At 36.1% G+C, this 18,207-nt stretch overlaps 1 protein-coding gene across 4 annotated transcripts in view; it reads right to left on the reverse strand.

Annotated features, from left to right (window-relative positions):
• Positions 1-18,207, reverse strand: part of slco5a1b (solute carrier organic anion transporter family member 5A1b) — a 28,895-nt gene that overhangs the window by 3,900 nt on the left and 6,788 nt on the right. The window contains exons 3-20 of one of the 4 annotated variants that reach the window (XM_051861766.1): positions 17,205-17,318; positions 16,915-17,005; positions 15,205-15,331; positions 14,707-15,016; positions 13,141-13,371; positions 13,017-13,060; positions 12,224-12,549; positions 11,596-11,682; positions 9,908-9,987; positions 9,725-9,789; positions 9,144-9,356; positions 8,832-9,029; positions 7,924-8,071; positions 7,761-7,834; positions 6,062-6,139; positions 5,697-5,816; positions 1,824-1,990; positions 45-98 (exon numbers count right to left, since the gene is read on the reverse strand). In XM_051861766.1, the coding sequence (XP_051717726.1) occupies positions 45-98; positions 1,824-1,990; positions 5,697-5,816; positions 6,062-6,139; positions 7,761-7,834; positions 7,924-8,071; positions 8,832-9,029; positions 9,144-9,356; positions 9,725-9,789; positions 9,908-9,987; positions 11,596-11,682; positions 12,224-12,549; positions 13,017-13,060; positions 13,141-13,371; positions 14,707-15,016; positions 15,205-15,331; positions 16,915-17,005; positions 17,205-17,318 (2,527 nt within the window). Of the gene's footprint in view, positions 1-44; positions 99-1,823; positions 1,991-5,696; positions 5,817-6,061; positions 6,140-7,760; positions 7,835-7,923; positions 8,072-8,831; positions 9,030-9,143; positions 9,357-9,724; positions 9,790-9,907; positions 9,988-11,595; positions 11,683-12,223; positions 12,550-13,016; positions 13,061-13,140; positions 13,474-14,706; positions 15,017-15,204; positions 15,332-16,914; positions 17,006-17,204; positions 17,319-18,207 lie in introns of all 4 variants that reach the window. The other 3 variants (XM_051861748.1, XM_051861737.1, XM_051861756.1) reach the window with 3 other exon arrangements.

Consider the following 18,207-nt stretch of genomic DNA (forward strand, 5'->3'; position numbering starts at 1 on the left):
TATATCGATATTTGAGTGTGTGTGTGTGAGTGTTTTTTACTTGCCTGCAGTGAACAATGACAGGACAGGACCTTCCACGGTAGCATTTGTTTACTTTCCTATTGGAAAGAAGACATACAGCATAAAGCATAAACACACAGACACACATGCATACACACAAATATATGAAACTTGTAAAGAGATTTCAGATGCAGCTAAATTCAGAAAAAGATGGAGTATTGAATCCATTTCGTATAATAAAAAAATGATAAATTAATTTAAAAAAATGAAATATACACTACCGTTCAACAGTTTAGGGTCGGTAAGATTTCTCTTATGCTTAAGAGTCTCTTCTGCTCACCAAGGCCGCATTTATTTGATAAAACAAGAACAAACCTCTTCCGGAAGCACAAAAGTGCTGTGTAACACACGAGAATGAACCTCATTGGTTACGCAGCATGTTTGAGCTTCTGGAAGAGGTTTGTTCTTGTGTGTCATTCAGGTTAGGTTGAGCTTCTGTTTATGTTTGCTGATCAATGTTTACATGCGAGTAAAAGCCTAAATTAAATCTGTTCATCATATAAAGCGATCAAGTCTCTTCAGAAAATTTGGTCTAAACCGCTCGATTCATATGGATTAGTTTCCTGATCACTTTTTGAAGCGTCAAAGTTTCAGTTGCAAAGACAGTCTATGGAAGGAAATCTGACAGCATTCTGTCATCAAAAAGATCTTAATTTGTTTTCCGAAGATGAACGAAAGTTTTATGAGTTTGGAACAACATGAGGGTGAGTAATTGATGACAGAATTTTCATTTTGGGGTGAACTAACTTTAATATTTTTGTAGAAACCGTGATTCATTTTTTCAGGATTCTTTGATGAATAAAAGTTCAAAAGATCAGCATTTATTTGAAATTGAAATCTTTTGTAACATTATAAAATATCTTTACTGTCACTTTTGATCAATTTAATGTGTCCTTGATGAATAAAAGTATTTCTTAAAAATCTTACTGACCCCAAACTTTTGAACGGTAATGTAAAAAACAAAAAACAAAAACAGATTTAAGTTTTGACATGAAGATTATTATAAAAGATTTGGGGATTAAATTAGATTAATTATGCAGAACAAATCACTCATACATGTTTGTACATGTTTGTCATGTTGAAGACTTTCCATTGTCTTCTATTGTTTTTATACTGTACTAAGCTAACAATATTTTCTATCCCAACTCAACCTAACGGTGATACAAACCTCTCTGCATTCTATTGTTTTTCATTTGAACATTATTCTATTAATTAATTAATTACTTTTTAATTAATTAATCTATTTACTAAGCTATTTTGATCAGCACAACGTAGACAAAACCTGACCCACACAAACACACACACAGTCACATTAGCTTCAGTCATGTAACTGGTTTACACTCATAAACACTGCTGCTGGTTTTGTGCAGATCAGCAATAACAGGGGTGGGGCCAGGAACGAAACACAACAATTCTGACTGGAAAAAAACTGAAAATATAAGAAAGACAGAGAGAACAGAGGTACTCAGAGAATTGTGTGTAAGAGGGGAAGAAAAGGAGGAAATCATAGGTCAGAGATTAGCAGGCAGAAAGGTTGAACAAAGATTGAGGGAGGAGAGAGGTTGAGGGAGTGGGCTGGTATCCCAGGGTGCAGTTGGATGCAGAGTCGCAGTTGTCAATGATCACTTTTGTGACTATGCAACTGGAGCCAGTGAACTAGCTGCACGACCACAAAAATGACACTGGCAACCGCCCAGGAGCTGACACACACACACACGCTCGCACAACACCCAAACAACACGTGCACGCTCTCGTAGGCGCACCTGCGGAAGTCGAGCAGGGTTTGGCTGGTTTCGGGTGTTCGGTCGTTCAGCCAGGTGTGATAATGGAACTGTGTGACCGTACGGGTCTCATTAGTCTGCATGTTTTTCAAGTAAAAGCTCCGAACCAGGAAGTCGTCACACCACACATGCTCAGAAACCAGATTCACCTACACAAACACACATATGAGAAAAAAAAGAGTAATGTCTTTATACCTAACAGCACCACACACAGCAGTGCAAATATCACTAGATACAGAGGGCAGAGTAAAGGACACCAAACCAAAAATATAGCCACTGTTTTGTGTCTATTCCATTATAGTGTTCTGCATTTGCATTAAATTGCAGCTATTTTTACATGAGACCTTAAAGGGATACTCCACTCTAAAATGAAATTAGAAATTCTGAGACAATTCTCAAAATATCTTCTTTTGTGTTCCATAGAAGAAAGAAACTCACAGTTTTGAAAGGACATGAGTGTGAGTAAATGATGACAGCATTTTAATTTTTCGATGAACTATCCTTTTAAATCTAAAAATTACACTTTGTATTTTAAATTCTTAACATTAAAACAATCTTAAAATTTAAAAAGCAAGCTATACCTTATGCCTCTACAAGGAACACACAAGATGAGACTTGTGGTGAAAACTACCTGTTTTGTTATAATATAATATATGTTATATATATAAGTTTTTGTTATAATAATTGTGCATATATGGCATATAATCACACATTTTACAATATGAATTTACTCAATAATAACTGTAAATTGAAAAATTTAGTAAGCTAACTAGTGGCTTTGCATTTAAGACAACAATCCTAAACATTTTGAAACAATTTTGTTTTATTCATAGCGTATAATTTCAACCATTTCCCACTAGTATCGATGCAATTATGTTAAATTATTTACATGTTTTACTTACAATATATTCTTTATTCTTCAATATATTCCTTACTTATATATTAATCCATTTCAGTCATATCTGCCATATTTACAGTATCTCACAGAAGTGAGTACACCCCTCAGATTTTTGTAAATATTTATTTTTTATTTTTTATTTTATTTATCTTTTCATGTGACAACACTGAAGAAATGACGCTTTGTCAATATTTTGTGGCCACAATTTATAATATATAAATGTGGCCCAATTTGGACATTTTCACTTAAGGGTGTACTCACTTTTGTGGCCAGCGGTTTAGACATTAATGGCTGTGTGTTGAGTTATTTTGAGGGGACAGCAAATTTACACTGTTATACAAGCTGTACACTCACTACTTTACATTGTAGCAAAGTGTCATTTCTTCAGTGTTGTCACATGAAAAGATATAATAAAATATTTACAAAAATGTGAGGGGTGTACTCACTTCTGTGAGATACTGTATAATCATCCACAAGGCAAAGTAATGGCAGTGAATACAAAAACACATGAACAGAAATACCAAGAAAAAAAATGACATTTATACTGTGTATATTTAACCCACGACCCATATCCATATATAGTACCAGTATATTGATATGAATTGAGAAATAAAAAGCATTTATAAATGTGCTAACTTGAGATCAGAAAACTGTTTTCCGGCACCTGGTTGGATCAAATCCAATCTCTTTTCATGCGATTTTGTATTTTATTACTTTGGTATTCTACCACAAAAACAACAGAACAAACCACACAAGCAGTCGCCCTTACTCTGCGAGGAGAATATTTTTGTGTATGCAGGGGCGTTTCCTCCGAGGAGGCAAGGGAGGCAGTCAAATGAGAAAATAATCCATATTACAAAAACAAAACAACGCAAATATTGCAAAATGTGACAATAAAAAGTTTATGTCACTCGTTTTTCTAAAGGAACACTGTCCAACAGCGACACCCGCAGGTGAAATTACAGCGGGAGAAAATCAATAGACTCTCTAAAGCAGGGGTACTCAACAGGCGCATCCGGCCCGTCAGCATTAAATTTGTGGCCCGTATCATGCTACATATAAATGTATTTTTATTATAATTTGCGTTCAAAATTAGCGTGAATATACTTCGTTTTTTTTGCACGTACACTCGGGTAGTCGTACAGTGCACGTGACGCTGTAATCATCAGCAGAGAACCCACAATAGTGTACGCGCGCAGCAGTTTTTCTAACCGCAAAGAATATAGACTGAAGGCACTTCGCACGCGCACATTGAATCGTTTTCGCACTAATTTAGTTTGTCCACAAGGTGTCAGCACTGAATGGGCTGTTGTTTCAGTCTGTAAAGAAACGGAGAAGACAGAACAAGAGTAACAACAAACACAATATCTGACAGTGTTGAAGAGCGCTCGTGTGAGGGGATTAAAAGATATCAGCAACTCTATTTTAAACGAGTACAAAGACATTTTATTGTAACTATTTGAGCGAAAAAGACTAGACAAGCATGAATCTCTCTAGTGCGCATGTGTCGAGCACTTGTGTTCGTGAACGCTGTCAAAGGCTCGAGACTGTGCGCACAAGTAAAAAACGAAGTAATCTTATTTTTCCCATCATGTAATGCAGTTGACATTCCTCAAACTTTGCAGTGTGTAAGTTGCCGATAGTCCTCTTAGCAGCATGAAAAACAAAACTTTTATTCTTAATTTGTTATAAACAGAAAGCAAGCAGAGAGCACTCCCATTACAGATCTGTTGTCACATCATTGAGCTCAAGGAGAATATCTTATTTATCATGTTTACAACGTTGGTTATAATTAGAGAATTCATGAGATTGTGATTGAAAAAAAAAAAAAACAACCTTTGAGCGACCCTGAGTATAAATAGGCGCTATAAAAAGTGTTAAAAAGGTGCAATGGAGTATAAAAAGACTCTAAAAAAGTGCAATGTTTTCGTCTTACTGACAAACTGTCTCATCAGCCAGTGAACAACAGCCAGACCTGAAATTACTTGTGAAAACAATGCAGAAATTTAAATATGAATAAGGACTTATTTTCATCAGTTCTTGTTTTTCTTTATGCATTTGTGCATAATGCATTAAGAATACAGCAAGACAAGCCATTAATCCTTTTTTAAAATCCATTTATCATGTTCAGTGACACTTTAAATAGGACAACCATTAAAGTACTAGTAAGACTTAGCTAGATAATAAACTGCACTTTTAGTAAATACTCAGTAAAACTACAAATATTGTCTTAAGTAGGCCTAAATAAAAGTTTTACGATCCAAGTTATAATTTGTGGCCTTGCATTTCATGTGGTTAAAATGCGGCCCTCTGGGCCTCCGAACTTGAGTACCCCTGCTCTAAAGCGTGTGGTGGGTTTTGTGGGGGGTAATAGAGAATGAATGGGAGAAAGTCATGTGAGAGGAGGTAGTGTCTCTGTCGCGGTATGATTGGATATGATCGGTTATGATTGGATATGATTGGTTGTTTAATATTGTTTAACCCTCGTTATGGTGTTGCCTCAAGTATATTTTAGTTTGTTTTTAATAAAATGAGACTTTTAAATAAACTTTTAAAAAGATAAATAAATTAAAAATTAATGAAAATGTTTATTGATATTGACAAATATTTTTTTCCTCATTGATATATTGCGTACCAGAGGGTTAAATTGTTACTGCCTTTAGTTATTATTTTGGAATAAATGTAAAAATGCTTAAAACACTAACTTGATTAGATTGACTTAGTTTTAATAAATAGAACATTAATTGCACTGTTAGTGTAAAAATACAAAATAGAATTGTATTTGGTTTCTTTTTTGATGTAAAGTAAAGTAATGTTCATTTAATGAGGAAAATGTGACAACGTTAAGAGTAACGGACATGAATTTACATTTGATTTATAAAAAATAAATAAACTGTGAGGACATTGTTTGCCTCCTCATTTCAGAACACCACTGCACGCCACTGTTTGTACAGTACCTCATAAATGTGATAGAGGTTGGAGCCTTCATCGGGCCAGTAGTGGTAACATTGTTTCACACCGTTCTCAGAGAGAGGAGTCAACATGACAACCACCACACACCCGCTCTCCCAGACCATCTGCAAGAGAACACACACAATGTTACACACACACTGCATGACCATCTGCAAGAGAACACACATTACACAGACACATACTATACACACTCTTCCTGACCATCTGCAGGACAACACACACACACACACACACACACAGTCTCTCCCAGACCTTGTCCTAGAGAACACACATGACCACACTCTCCGATACGATCTACATGACAACACAAACAATCTATGTCAGATTACAAACAAATAATGCAGTTTACCTGCCAGAAGTCAGCCACGGTGGAGGGCAGCGGGCCCTGAGTGGCGATGTACGCAGGGTTACGAGGGTCATGATCCATCTGAGAGGGAGAAAACACACAATAAACCTTTCTGCATCACATGCAGTCTGGCTGTATGTGGTTTAAATAATACATATGTACATGATACTACAGAATGGGCAAACAAAACACAAAGAATGAACTGTGCCATTTATTTGCATGCGCAGTATGCATCGTTATAGTACCCAATTCACTTATGCAAATCAGCTAATGCTGCCCATAACATCTGTACTGCACACAATTTGCACAATGCACTTTCTCATATTGCAGGTTAGCTCTGAGTGTCAGGCCGACTGCCAGCTTTTCTGTTGATAATACTAACGCTGTGTCCGAAATCTCATACTGTTACAGGTACTAAATTTGGTTTAGAACTCTGCAACCATTAAAAAAGTATGTTCTATATAGAATATGAATATGGGTATGAATGAAATTCAGATGTACATTGCCATGTTGTCACTGTCACGTGACCTACGGCATCAGTTGTGTTGCTTCACTGCTATTCACAAAATCCTCTCCTGTAGCCTCATGGGATAGAAAAGTGTTCTTCGAATGCACATTTAAGAATCTCAGCAGAAGTAGTATGTCATCTGGGTACTTTTCGGCAAATACTATGCATTCAGACATACTTTGTTGGCGTATTGTTTTTCGCATACTATATAGTACACTGTAAACACGAATAAGTTGGCAAAATGTATTCAGGTTGAGGTAATCAGTTACATCAAATTTTTTAAGTAAAGAAATTCAACGTTTAAGTAAGCAGAACTATCAGATCTCAGTTTTGTATTCAGACATTTTAATTGCTCTTAACTTGAAAAATTTGAATAAGTTAATTCATACATTTAACTTAAAATTATCATGTAATCTCAATTTAAATATTTTTAGTAGTGAAAATGTAGCTAGCTATAACTAGCTAATTCTGCCAATGCTTATTGGTAACAATACTTTGATAACATTAGCATAGCATAGCAATTGCTGAAAGAGTACAGCAATATGGAACAGTTAACATATAGCTGTTCTTAAACCAAGCTCACGCTCCACTTGTCACCATGATGGTAACCCCCCCAAAAAAACACAAAACAGAAACTCTTCTAAATTAGCATAGCAAAGCATTACACATTAGTAAAAAATCTCCCTCTTAACATTAATTTTGCACAAAAACATCATATAACACTTACTTTTAATCTTCCTTTTGAGTGCCATGGCAAAGCATGCTGGGAAATAGCCCAGTTTCAGGTAAATTTAAAATTGTCATAGAACTCAAAACAGTGAAACAATTCAGATTACTTAAAATGTGTCAGTTTCAAGAAGAACAGCGTAATAGAATAACGTTAACTGTGATGGCAAACAGCGCTGAGTAACCTACAGTTAAGTGTCTTCCTTAAGGGCACAGTGGTAATAAAGCAGGTCTCAGTTGTTTGCGTTAACTGGTCCACAGACAGTTAATCGATGCCTTCTATTCAAAGTAATTTATGTTAAGTATTTTCTACAGTTCCAATCACCCTGGAGCAACCTGGGTTGAAGTTTCCTACACCTAGTAGTTTATCCAGTTTGTGATGTAGTGTGTGGTTTGCACTATAGTGTGTATGGTACAGTTTGAGATATAGTTTGTTGCTTTTTGCTGAAGTATGTAGTTTGGGCTCACGATTGGGCTGGCATTGATGTAATCCGAGTTGCCTTGATTGTTCTCCACCTTCAGAGTTATTCTGCAGTGATCATCTAAAGAAAAAAAACACAGATCGATTAAAGCATGGAAATGCATTAATACACCAATGGTTACAGAACATAAATAAATATGTTTGACTCACAGGCTATGACTGTGCTCATGCGGTTTTTCTTGACGTTGCTGTCTCTCTGGCCAATGGTGGTGGCATTGGGCTCAGCCTGGTATGCACAGAGAGCCTCCCACTCTGACTCCAAACGATTCTTATTTTTCAGGTGGTCTTCCATATATGCCTACAAGTGTACATAGAGGAACATAAAGGATGTTTTTGCATGTCTTTTGCCTTTATCCATTAAGCCTTTAATGAAAAGGAAAATTACCCTACCGTTCAAAAGTTTGGGGTCAATTTTTTTATTTATTTTTTTTGAAAGAAATTAATACTTTTATTAAAGAGGCATTCAACTGATCAGAAGTGGCAGTAAATATATTTACAATGTTACAAAAGAATTCTATTTTTATATATGCTGTTTTTTTTAAACTTTCTATTCATCAAAGAACTGTTTGTGATATGAAGATTATATTATTTGTGAGTGAAGATTTTAGCTTTGCCATGACACCATGGCATTGAATAAATGTGTAACATTTACACTGTTTTGGAATATTTTCACTGTGTTTTGGTTCTGTTTTCCCTGTTCCTGTTTGTCTGTGTTCCCTGTCATTGTTAGTTGACCTAGTTTCCTAATGTGTGCCAGTTTGTTCCCTTAGTTACTGATTACGTTTACATGTTGTTCATTTAGTTACCTCATTACTCCCTGTGTTTTTAAGCCCTTTGTTTCCTCAGTTCATTGTTCCGTGTTGTCAATGTTTAGTGTGGTTGTGCTATTTTGACTCCCTGTTATTCTCCGGTGTTTTCCGTAGTGGATTTATTATTATTAAAAGATTGTTTTCTTCTATTCCTCATGATCATTACTTCATTACAGCGACTGTATGAGACAAAATGCACCTGTGTTGCATTTTCAAACTTTCGTGTTGTGTGTTTGTTTGCGCATGTACCAGTATCATGTGACCAGTAGAGATGTCCATGTTGGAGTGAGCGGGCTCTTCGCTCCAGGAGGAGGTGCTAGTGCGAGCAGAGGGGCTCGGGATCGGGCCATCACTCAACTGAGATGACACGCTATTTATACGAGAAGAATGAATAGGATCCGACTTCTCTACAGGAGGCTTCACTGCCATTCGCTGCCTACACAGTTCCTAGAGAAAGATGGAAATTTCATATATCAAAAAAAAAAAAACACAAACACACACACACACACACACACACACACACACATACACACATACATACATACACACACTCTTTGGTACCTGGTAGGTAGCAGTGGCATCAGTGGTGGGGTCAGAGCCAAGGTTGGTGAGCTTCTCTTTGAGTTTGTGATGAGAGCGGTGACGCAGACAGTAGACCACGCTGGACGCCAGCAACACTCCAGTGATGCAGATGATGGAAATCACAGTCAGAATCAGAAACTTCATAGACTCAGAGCGACTGTACTTGGTGGGAATCTGATTCAGTTTACTTCTCTAGAGAGAAAGAGAAAGATGAGATAAAATACATTTCTGTCAGGTGATAGAAATTTGAAATTGTTTTTTTTACCTCAACCTCTACCTCAAAACTTCTTATGATTTTATTAGATAAACCATTGACATGGGCTTCATTTCGCAAGTTCTTTAGAGAACTGGCGTTTTTTAAATTTCTCCATATATGGTTCCACTATTGTGGTGATCTGAGGAACCCCAAATGGTGCCTCAATTTTCATTTTTGCAGTGATTTGATTAACAATAGTTTTTATACATTATATTCATACATTACAGAATTGTATTTTATTCTGTTTAAGTATTAACTTGGAAAGAGGTGACAATGAGATGGAAAAAAGTAGAAAGAATCTTACATCAGTGACTCCAGCCTCCACAATCTTGACTTTCGCTTCTTTCTCCAGTTCATCTTTTTGATTGACTGATATAAGAGAAGAATCAGAATCAGAGGAGATCTCATAAGTCTGAACAGAGACATTCATAAAAGAGCTTCTTGTATCTTGTATATCATGTAATTAGTTAACTCTTACTAAACTAACCTGCTACATTAGCCACATCCGTTGTAGTGATGTTCTGAGCATTTGGACGGACCTGAAATGTCACAGCTGGACTAACAACACTATACAAATACACAAACAAACACACAACAACTTTATTTTGAGGAATCATGTTGGTGTCCAAAAACACTAAATATACCCTCAGTTAGTGTTTTAACCATAAAACTAATAAATACAATTGGCACATTTAAAAACAAACAGTCATCCATTAAATTATTCTTAGACCCTATACCTGTCTGAACCTTAAAGTCATGATATAAAAGAGTAGCGACAGACCTTTTCTTTTGTATTGTGAAATACATCCAAGCAGGGCCTAAAATTAACACTTGCCAAGTGCCAAACGCAAAATTGGTGTTGGTGAGTATATGAAACGGTGTCACTCGCAAGTTGGCCGGTAATATTTTTATTAATTTTAACTATGCATGAAAGTGAACAAACGTGAACAACGCTCAGGACAGTTGACAGGCCTGCTCTTCATCATCAAGAAAGTTTAAGCCTTGAAAATTTAAATATTCAAGAGCAAGAACACGCAAAAGAGAGCTCATTTTGTTACTCGTGCACTGTGTGGAAAGTTTTGTGTGCGCACACATTCGAAGCACACCCAGAAAGCTGCGTCTCAGGCAGAGAGCAAATACTAAACAGCTCTCTTTTACATCTTCTTGCACTAATTCACACAAAATTATGTAAAAAAAATAGCGAGTTTCCTAGCAAACATACTCGGTTATGTCTTAATTGAACATAAACAGTTGAGAAAGTAAACGCATGTGTACAATATCAGTATATTAGATCTGTGCATTCACTCTTAAAGTGACAGCAGCCTAATATTCCTGCTGCTGTCTGTTTTTAATGTTAATCAAACAACAAAGGACAAAGAAAAAATCACTCACTGCTCTTGACTGAATAACTTTTGTAACTTTAATAAGGATTAATTAATAAGGATGTTTAATTTATACAGTGAAGATATGCAGTGTTATTATAAATTTCTGTACCTTCTGCTTTTGCTTGTAATTTGACTATTTGTTCTTATTTTATTACTGACTGTTTACTTGTCTTTAATAATGTTTTAAATTTATATAAATTAGGCTAGTAGTTTTAGCTGTAGAATTTTCACTGCTATCTGAAATTTTGGTGTCATTACGGCCTATTTTTGCAAACCAGTTTCATGACCAGTAAAAAAATATTAATGGTCGGTACATTTTCTTAAGTCACCGGCCATTGAAAGGTGTGCCAAAAAATTAGGCCCTGCATCCAAGTGAAAAAGACAAAAATGTAGTGCGGGGACTTGGTTCTATCCATTGGTCATTGATTGGATGAGGGCAGCTCTGAGTGGGCGGGATTTAAGAGGACTAAATAATTGGAGAAGTCTGGCATACACCAACAAAGAGAAATCTGTTGTTTCACCAGAAGATCAAGTTATGGTAATTTAATGAAAAATTATGCAGTCAAAATGTGTTTTTTAATAAAACATGAATTGTTCACAAAAAGAGCAAGATACATACGTAAAAATAGATATACTTTACTCAATTTCATTTCTAAGCTTACAATCTATTTTAAACCCATTGTGGCTTTCTTTTTTGCAAGTTATCCTGATTTAAGAAATATTAATAACATACATGTATCGAAGATGACACACACAGACACCTGTACAAACACACACAATCATGACTCACGAGAGCTCTGAGAAATCCGTCATTTGAATCTTCGCTTTATGAGCCAGCAACCCCATCAGATACAAACCCTTATCAGTGAGAAGATTCCTGTTACAGAGAGAAAGACAAACTTTTAAATGAGATTTTGAAAAGCTGTTGATTCTGGTCAAAGAATCCTAAAAAACTTAATTACTTAAATTATTAAATATGAATTATTTATTTACATCTTTCATTGGCACCTGTTTTCAAAATGAATAATAATAATAATAAATGTTACTTGAGCATCAAATCAGCATATTAGAATGATTTCCGAAGGATCATGTGACACTGAAGACTGGAGTATAATGACTGCTAAAAAATTCAGGTTTGCCAGCCCAGGAATATTACATTTTAAACAGAAAACAGTTATTTTAAACTGTAACAATATTTCACAGTATATCATTTCATCCTGTATTATTGATCACATAAATGCAGGCTTGGTGTGTGAATTTTCCCCAAAGATCATATGTTTATATTTGATATTTTAAACAGTATTGCTCTTGTACTGATTGAATGCTTTGTCAATAATGTGTGAGAACAGGCCAATAAAAGACACTGAATTTAATTGAGAGAGAAATAAATAAAGAGAGAGAGAGAGAGAGGGTCTCACTCTGTGTCAGTAATAATGTATCCATAGATGTCATTTTTAGCGTTGCTCTGAACATCCAACTGAAGATCCTCTACTTTCATGTTCTTGCGATGTGGTGCCGGGTTTTCCTTTAGGCCAGAGGAGGGCGCTATAGCTGCTGCCTGCACCCAGCCCTCTACCTCCTCCACTCTCTCTATGGCCTTTTTCTGCATCCCCACCTCCCGGTGTGTTGTTCGGCTATGAACCGTCTCTACAGACACTCCCCGCCCCTTATCAACAGGCTCTGTTTCTGAGCTGGAGGTTTTATCCAGGTACTCCAGCAACTTTCCTAAAAAGCCCACGTCCTGCTAAAACAAGAAATAAACACAAGAGGAATGTAAATCCATCCGTGAAGGAAAATTCCATGCATACTATTTGTTTTAAATGTATATAATATTTATTTTAGTGAAATATAATTCAACATTCAGTCAGTCCCCTGCAGGAAAATGTGGTACACACTGTCAAGCTGGTTTTTATAACATTAAACTAGATTGACCGAAATTTTGAATTCATGAATGGTTTGAATTTGATTATTTTTTTGTTATTTCAATTTTATTGTTATTTCAGTTTTTTTCTCTAGGTACATTTTACTTGCTCACTGATGGCAATATTCTCTGTTAAGCTGCTAGTAAACATTTTATGCATATTATTTAAGTGTAACAACATTTTTAAAAAACTGAATACATTTTATGCAGATTTACAGAAAAGTGGACAGAAAACGTCTTGCTTATTTGCGTAAAGTATGTTTCTGACCTTCAACTAACACTAGTACTACCTTGTTGTCCATGGTTCTCTTCTCCTCCTCTACTGTCTGTCCCTCTGAAAGAGAAACATAATGATAGTTATACATGTTTGTCTACGTATCAGTGAAGACTTGAATTTGCTTCAGATGATGTTACCTGTCACAGGCAGGATGGTTTGATCTGTCTTTTGAGTGACAGATGAACTTTCCTCATCTGCCTCCCTCTGTTTCTGAGCACTGTCTTCAGGGGTCTGATCCACTGCATAACTCTCAGGATGCTGGTCCTCATATTGCATGTCTTCTGCCTCATCCTCGGGATGCTGCTGTGTCTCCAGGTCTCTGGGCGCCTCTCCCTGACCTTCCTGCTGTTCCACCACCTGCAGAGCGTCTGCGATAAGAACAGCAAGCTTATCCAGATCTGTTGCCTTTAGACTCTTCACATCCACACTGTGTCTTCCCACGTTCTGCAGAACTTTCCAGATGAAGGATTCTGTGAGAAAGTTTTTCACATCATTTTTATGGCAAATTTGAAATGAATAATGACTTAACCCTCTATTGCATAGAAATATTAAAGCTGCAGTTCGTAAGTTTTGCCTCTTTGTCACCCTCTCTGTTTGAAACCTGCAATTGCAGTTATTTGCAGAATTATCATCTTTATGTGGGTTTTGCTTCGGCTCGGCTCCTCCGCGCGGATGAATCTAATGTTTGCTGTCAGTCACCACATCGGCGTGGATACTGTACTTCGGAATCACAGATTCTACATCTTGGAAGTATGACCAAAATAAGAATTTTCACTGGAAAATGTCATCTGAACAACATGTCTGCAAGAAACATGTTAGCCATCTTTGTTCTGAATAACTGAGAAAAAAAGCATTACAATAAATCGCGCTCCCAATGGTGATTAAATCTAACAATCACTTAGCTTGCATCATGTCAAACCATGCAAATTATTATTATTGATATACTTTGTTCTTAAATTGTTAATGTTAACAACATCAGCATTGCATACGTGTATTTAGTGTGTATTGGCGTTACCTGTAGATTTCAATTTCTGTAGCCACTCCGCAGTCTGAAGTCTTTTGCTTTTGACTGATGATTGTCATTTGGACCTTTCTGGATTACAATTCGCCATCAAAATGATAAGTTTAATTATTGCAGCTGCTGTGAGAAAAGGCTATAAATGATCCGTCACCTGCAGCATCCTCACATGCGATATAGCCTACTAGCTGGGACTCCTTCTTAATGTAAACAGACGTAATGACGCAAAGCCGAACGCTGCATGCTCGAATTTCCCGCGGAAACCCAGCAGTACCACCCGAATTAGGAAACATTATCACAAGCTTACCGTTGTGAATCGGGCTAAGGTAAGGAGATGGTTATGTACTTGTTCAAAAATTGATTTTGGATCATTTTTAACCAAAAAAAGTTACAGACTGCAGCTTTAAAGAACTGTTAAAAAATGTTTTAATAAATTTTCTTGCATAAAATGGACCTCATTACTTAAATTAAGAAACTGTATAAAAATAATATAGATAAAAATATATATTTTGTAATACTTGACAGGCTGACAGACTTGGGTCACTGTCTACTGTTGTTGTATTGAAATTCTGTTAAACATCTCGTTTTGCATTTCACAGAAAGCCATACAGGTTTTAGATGACACAAGTAAATGATGACAGAAAAGGTGAACAGGTGCAAGAAGGAAGAGAAGATAACATCATACCATCCACGGGTGTAAGAGAGTCACTGGCAGAAGATTTTGTTGATCCATCTTTTAAGAAGAGCCTATCCGCTCTGGATCTTCCCCCCAGATCAGGCTGAGGCGGTTTGTTCTTGGAAAGATACTTCTGAAGAGCGGCCGTGAGCAGGTCTAAACCCTCTTCCTGCTGGGGAGCTTGTGCCGCATCGCTCTGGTATTGGCTGAGGTCGGGGTAAGACTTTGATTGATAGGGCACCTCTGGAATGAACTCAGGAGGGGAGGAGTCAGTCGCAGGGCGTGCTTCTCCAGGGCGATAATACTGAAGCTCCGCCCCCTACACAGGATGAACATTTAAAACAGATTAAAACTAAAAGATTGGTAAATCAGATTTGCTAATGTTTATGAATATACCAAATTGTCAATTTTCCTATTCAGCCTGCCATGTTAATAATTTTGCATATTATTGGGCCTATCTAGTTCATATTCATTTCATGTTTGATTACTTTTATATGATAAACACACCTTACTCACCTTGTGAGATGTTTTTGGTAGCAGTCCCAGGTGCTGCAGGTATTTCAGAGTCTTCCTAACCCCAGCCTCTGATGATTTCATTCTCCTGTCACCAACAGCAGTTCCATAACCCTGCGGCCTGTCAGAATATCAAGATATAAGCCATGACTGCACAAATCCTTTTGCACTAGGGGAATTATGGGTAATTATTAAAGGTAACTGCATTTTGCATTCTCTGTAAAGCTGATTTGAAACTATGTATTTTGCATTGAAATATACGGTAAAAAAAAACGGCAGCTGTGGTTGCCAGAAATTTACAGCAAAAATACGGTAGCAACATTTTAGATTTTACAGATTTAACTTAAATTTACAGTAACAAAACATATTTCATTAATTCATTATTTCATTAATAATGAATTAATTCCATTATTTCATTCATGAAAAAAAAATCTAATATATAAAAGGTGCACAGTGTCATTCACACAAACACAAAACACTATCATGGTAACACACATGACCCTAAAGTATGCGATAAACATTAATTTAACAACATTAGATGTAACATAAAACCCTAATGTACATAACTGATTAGAAAAAACTAAGAAGAAAAAGTTATTTCAATGAAAATACATCAAATGTGAAGTGTCACGTAGGGAATTCTGGTAATGTCAATTCATGTTTTTTCACTGTAAATTATTCAATGACTTGTTCTTTGTCACTTCCAAAAACTGTAAATTTAACAGTATTTTACTGTAAAATTACATTAAATGGTTAGATCTTTTACAGTTATATAGTAAGGAAACTTACTGTTAACCAATTAACACATTTTTACAATAACATTTTTACAGTATTTTTAAATGTGAATTGAATTGAAAAAACTGTTGCTAACTGTTGCTAGCCAGAGGAATATTTTTATCCAGAAGTTGCTCTTATATCCGTTATGTAAATGCCTTAAATGAAATGAGAATAGATATAAAGCTATAATATTAAAGTGGTGAGTATAGTAGATAATTTAGTTTAGGAAGTTTTTGATAAGAAATGTTCGAGTTCATATTATAGTCTCTGACTTTTAATTGCAAACAGGTATTATGGCAAATCTGAGCACAGTGTGTGAGATTATTGATCTTTTACAACTATATGGGAGACAAATGTGAGTTATTTATTTATTTATTTATTTATTTTGCAGGGGAAAAAATCTAAAAACTTGGAGACTTAAGCAAAAGTCTCCATTTGATTTCTTTTGAGATATTAAAGTCACCATAAAATCAAAATTTACCATTTCTATTTTTCATGGAATATTGCAGAGTTTATTATAAATGATTTATCCGTTGCACATCATTATATATATATATTTTAAAATCCATATGCTCTTGTAATCTTTAATCACAAACATTAACATTCCCCTCATCTCTTTTCTGATGACGTATCCACTGGCATAAAGGTGGGACAATAATCCCTCTCGTCCAGCAGCCTGTCACATGAGATCACAGCAATTAGCAAACAACAACGATCCAATTAATTCCCAATGGACTAAATCAAGTCCTGCAGCCCGTCCTGCGTTATTTCTCATTTGAGAAGCCGTTTCACTTCGATAGCAATAGGAAAGAAAAGACGTTTGCAATTTTCATTTAATGCCGAATTTAATAAAAGATCCTATTTGCGATTTTTCTTTCCTTTGGGTATAAGTGAACAAATTTACGGGCAAATGTTAGTGTGTTTTACCTGGGCTCTGGTAACGGAAGAGAAACTTTGCGTAGTTTGGAGAACTCGCTTGCTAAAACCTGCTGAGTGACGTCATCTTCCCAAGACAGCCCTGCAGCAACAGAATCAAAGCAGAAGATACTGACATGTGAAATAAGCTCTGGGTAAAACGCCACACACTCATCTTACATTAACATCACACACACAGAGCCTCTGATTTGATCCTCGAATACTGAGGAGATCTAGGAGCAGCCGTATAACCATGGCGACAGTGATGTGTGCAGTTGCTATGGTGACATTATTGCACCTACCTCTGTGAGCCAGTCTCTGAAGCAGCATGCGGAATCTCTGTACCGTTGCTGGCGTGACGTCGTATGTGTAGACTTCTGTTAATGGAGCAGCCTCGCAGCGGCCGAGCATGCCATCTACAAAGAAAATCAAATCAACAGCCTCTTCAGATTGACAATTATGTGCATACTTTATGGTGTGTGTGTGTGTATTTTTAGATCCATTAAGAGTCTCAGCTTATTAGAGACAGTAGCCAGGGGCAACTGAGACAGGACCAGCTGGAGTCCTCGACACCTGCTCGATAGTAAGGTCACACCATGTGTGTGTATGCACAGCAAATTACGTTCACATCTCTATTTTAAACCCGTAAGGAAGAAAAAAAAAATCTCTCTGTGTAGTCAATTTGTCACTCATTACACATGCACAGAGGTTAGCCAATCATAACAGAGGTCAATTCTATATGTAAATGAGCTCTGTTATGATTGGCTAACCTCTGTGCGTATGTGTCTGTATTAATCATTTTTATTAATACAGTAGCTAAAAAAGTCTGTTGGATTCTAAGGGTGAGAAAGAGGGAAGAGAGTAGAGGTAAAATATATTATTTACTACTACTTACTACTTTTGGTGCAATCATTTTTTATTAAAATGTTAAGTGGGCTTCAAGTAAAATATCAATTGAATAATGGTCACCCTTTAGCTTAGGGTTCAATTCTCACTATTAACTAACTATTAACTACGACCTTTGCCTCAATAAACTCCTAATTACTGCTTATTAATAGCTAGTAAGGTAGTTGTAAAGTTTAGGTATTGGGTAGGATTATGGGATGTAGAATATGGTCATACAGAATAAGGCATTAATATGTGCTTTATAAGTACTAATAAACAGCCAATATCCTAGTTAATAGTGAGAATTGGACCCTAAACTAAAGTGTTACCTAAATAATTAACCATAATATTTATATAAAAAAAAATTAGTCTAAACTATCCATTTTAAAATATTAGATTATAGTCTTTTGTTTTAACTCA

The sequence above is a fragment of the Ctenopharyngodon idella genome, chromosome 2, assembly GCF_019924925.1.
Source record: "Ctenopharyngodon idella isolate HZGC_01 chromosome 2, HZGC01, whole genome shotgun sequence".
NCBI lineage: Eukaryota > Metazoa > Chordata > Actinopteri > Cypriniformes > Xenocyprididae > Ctenopharyngodon > Ctenopharyngodon idella.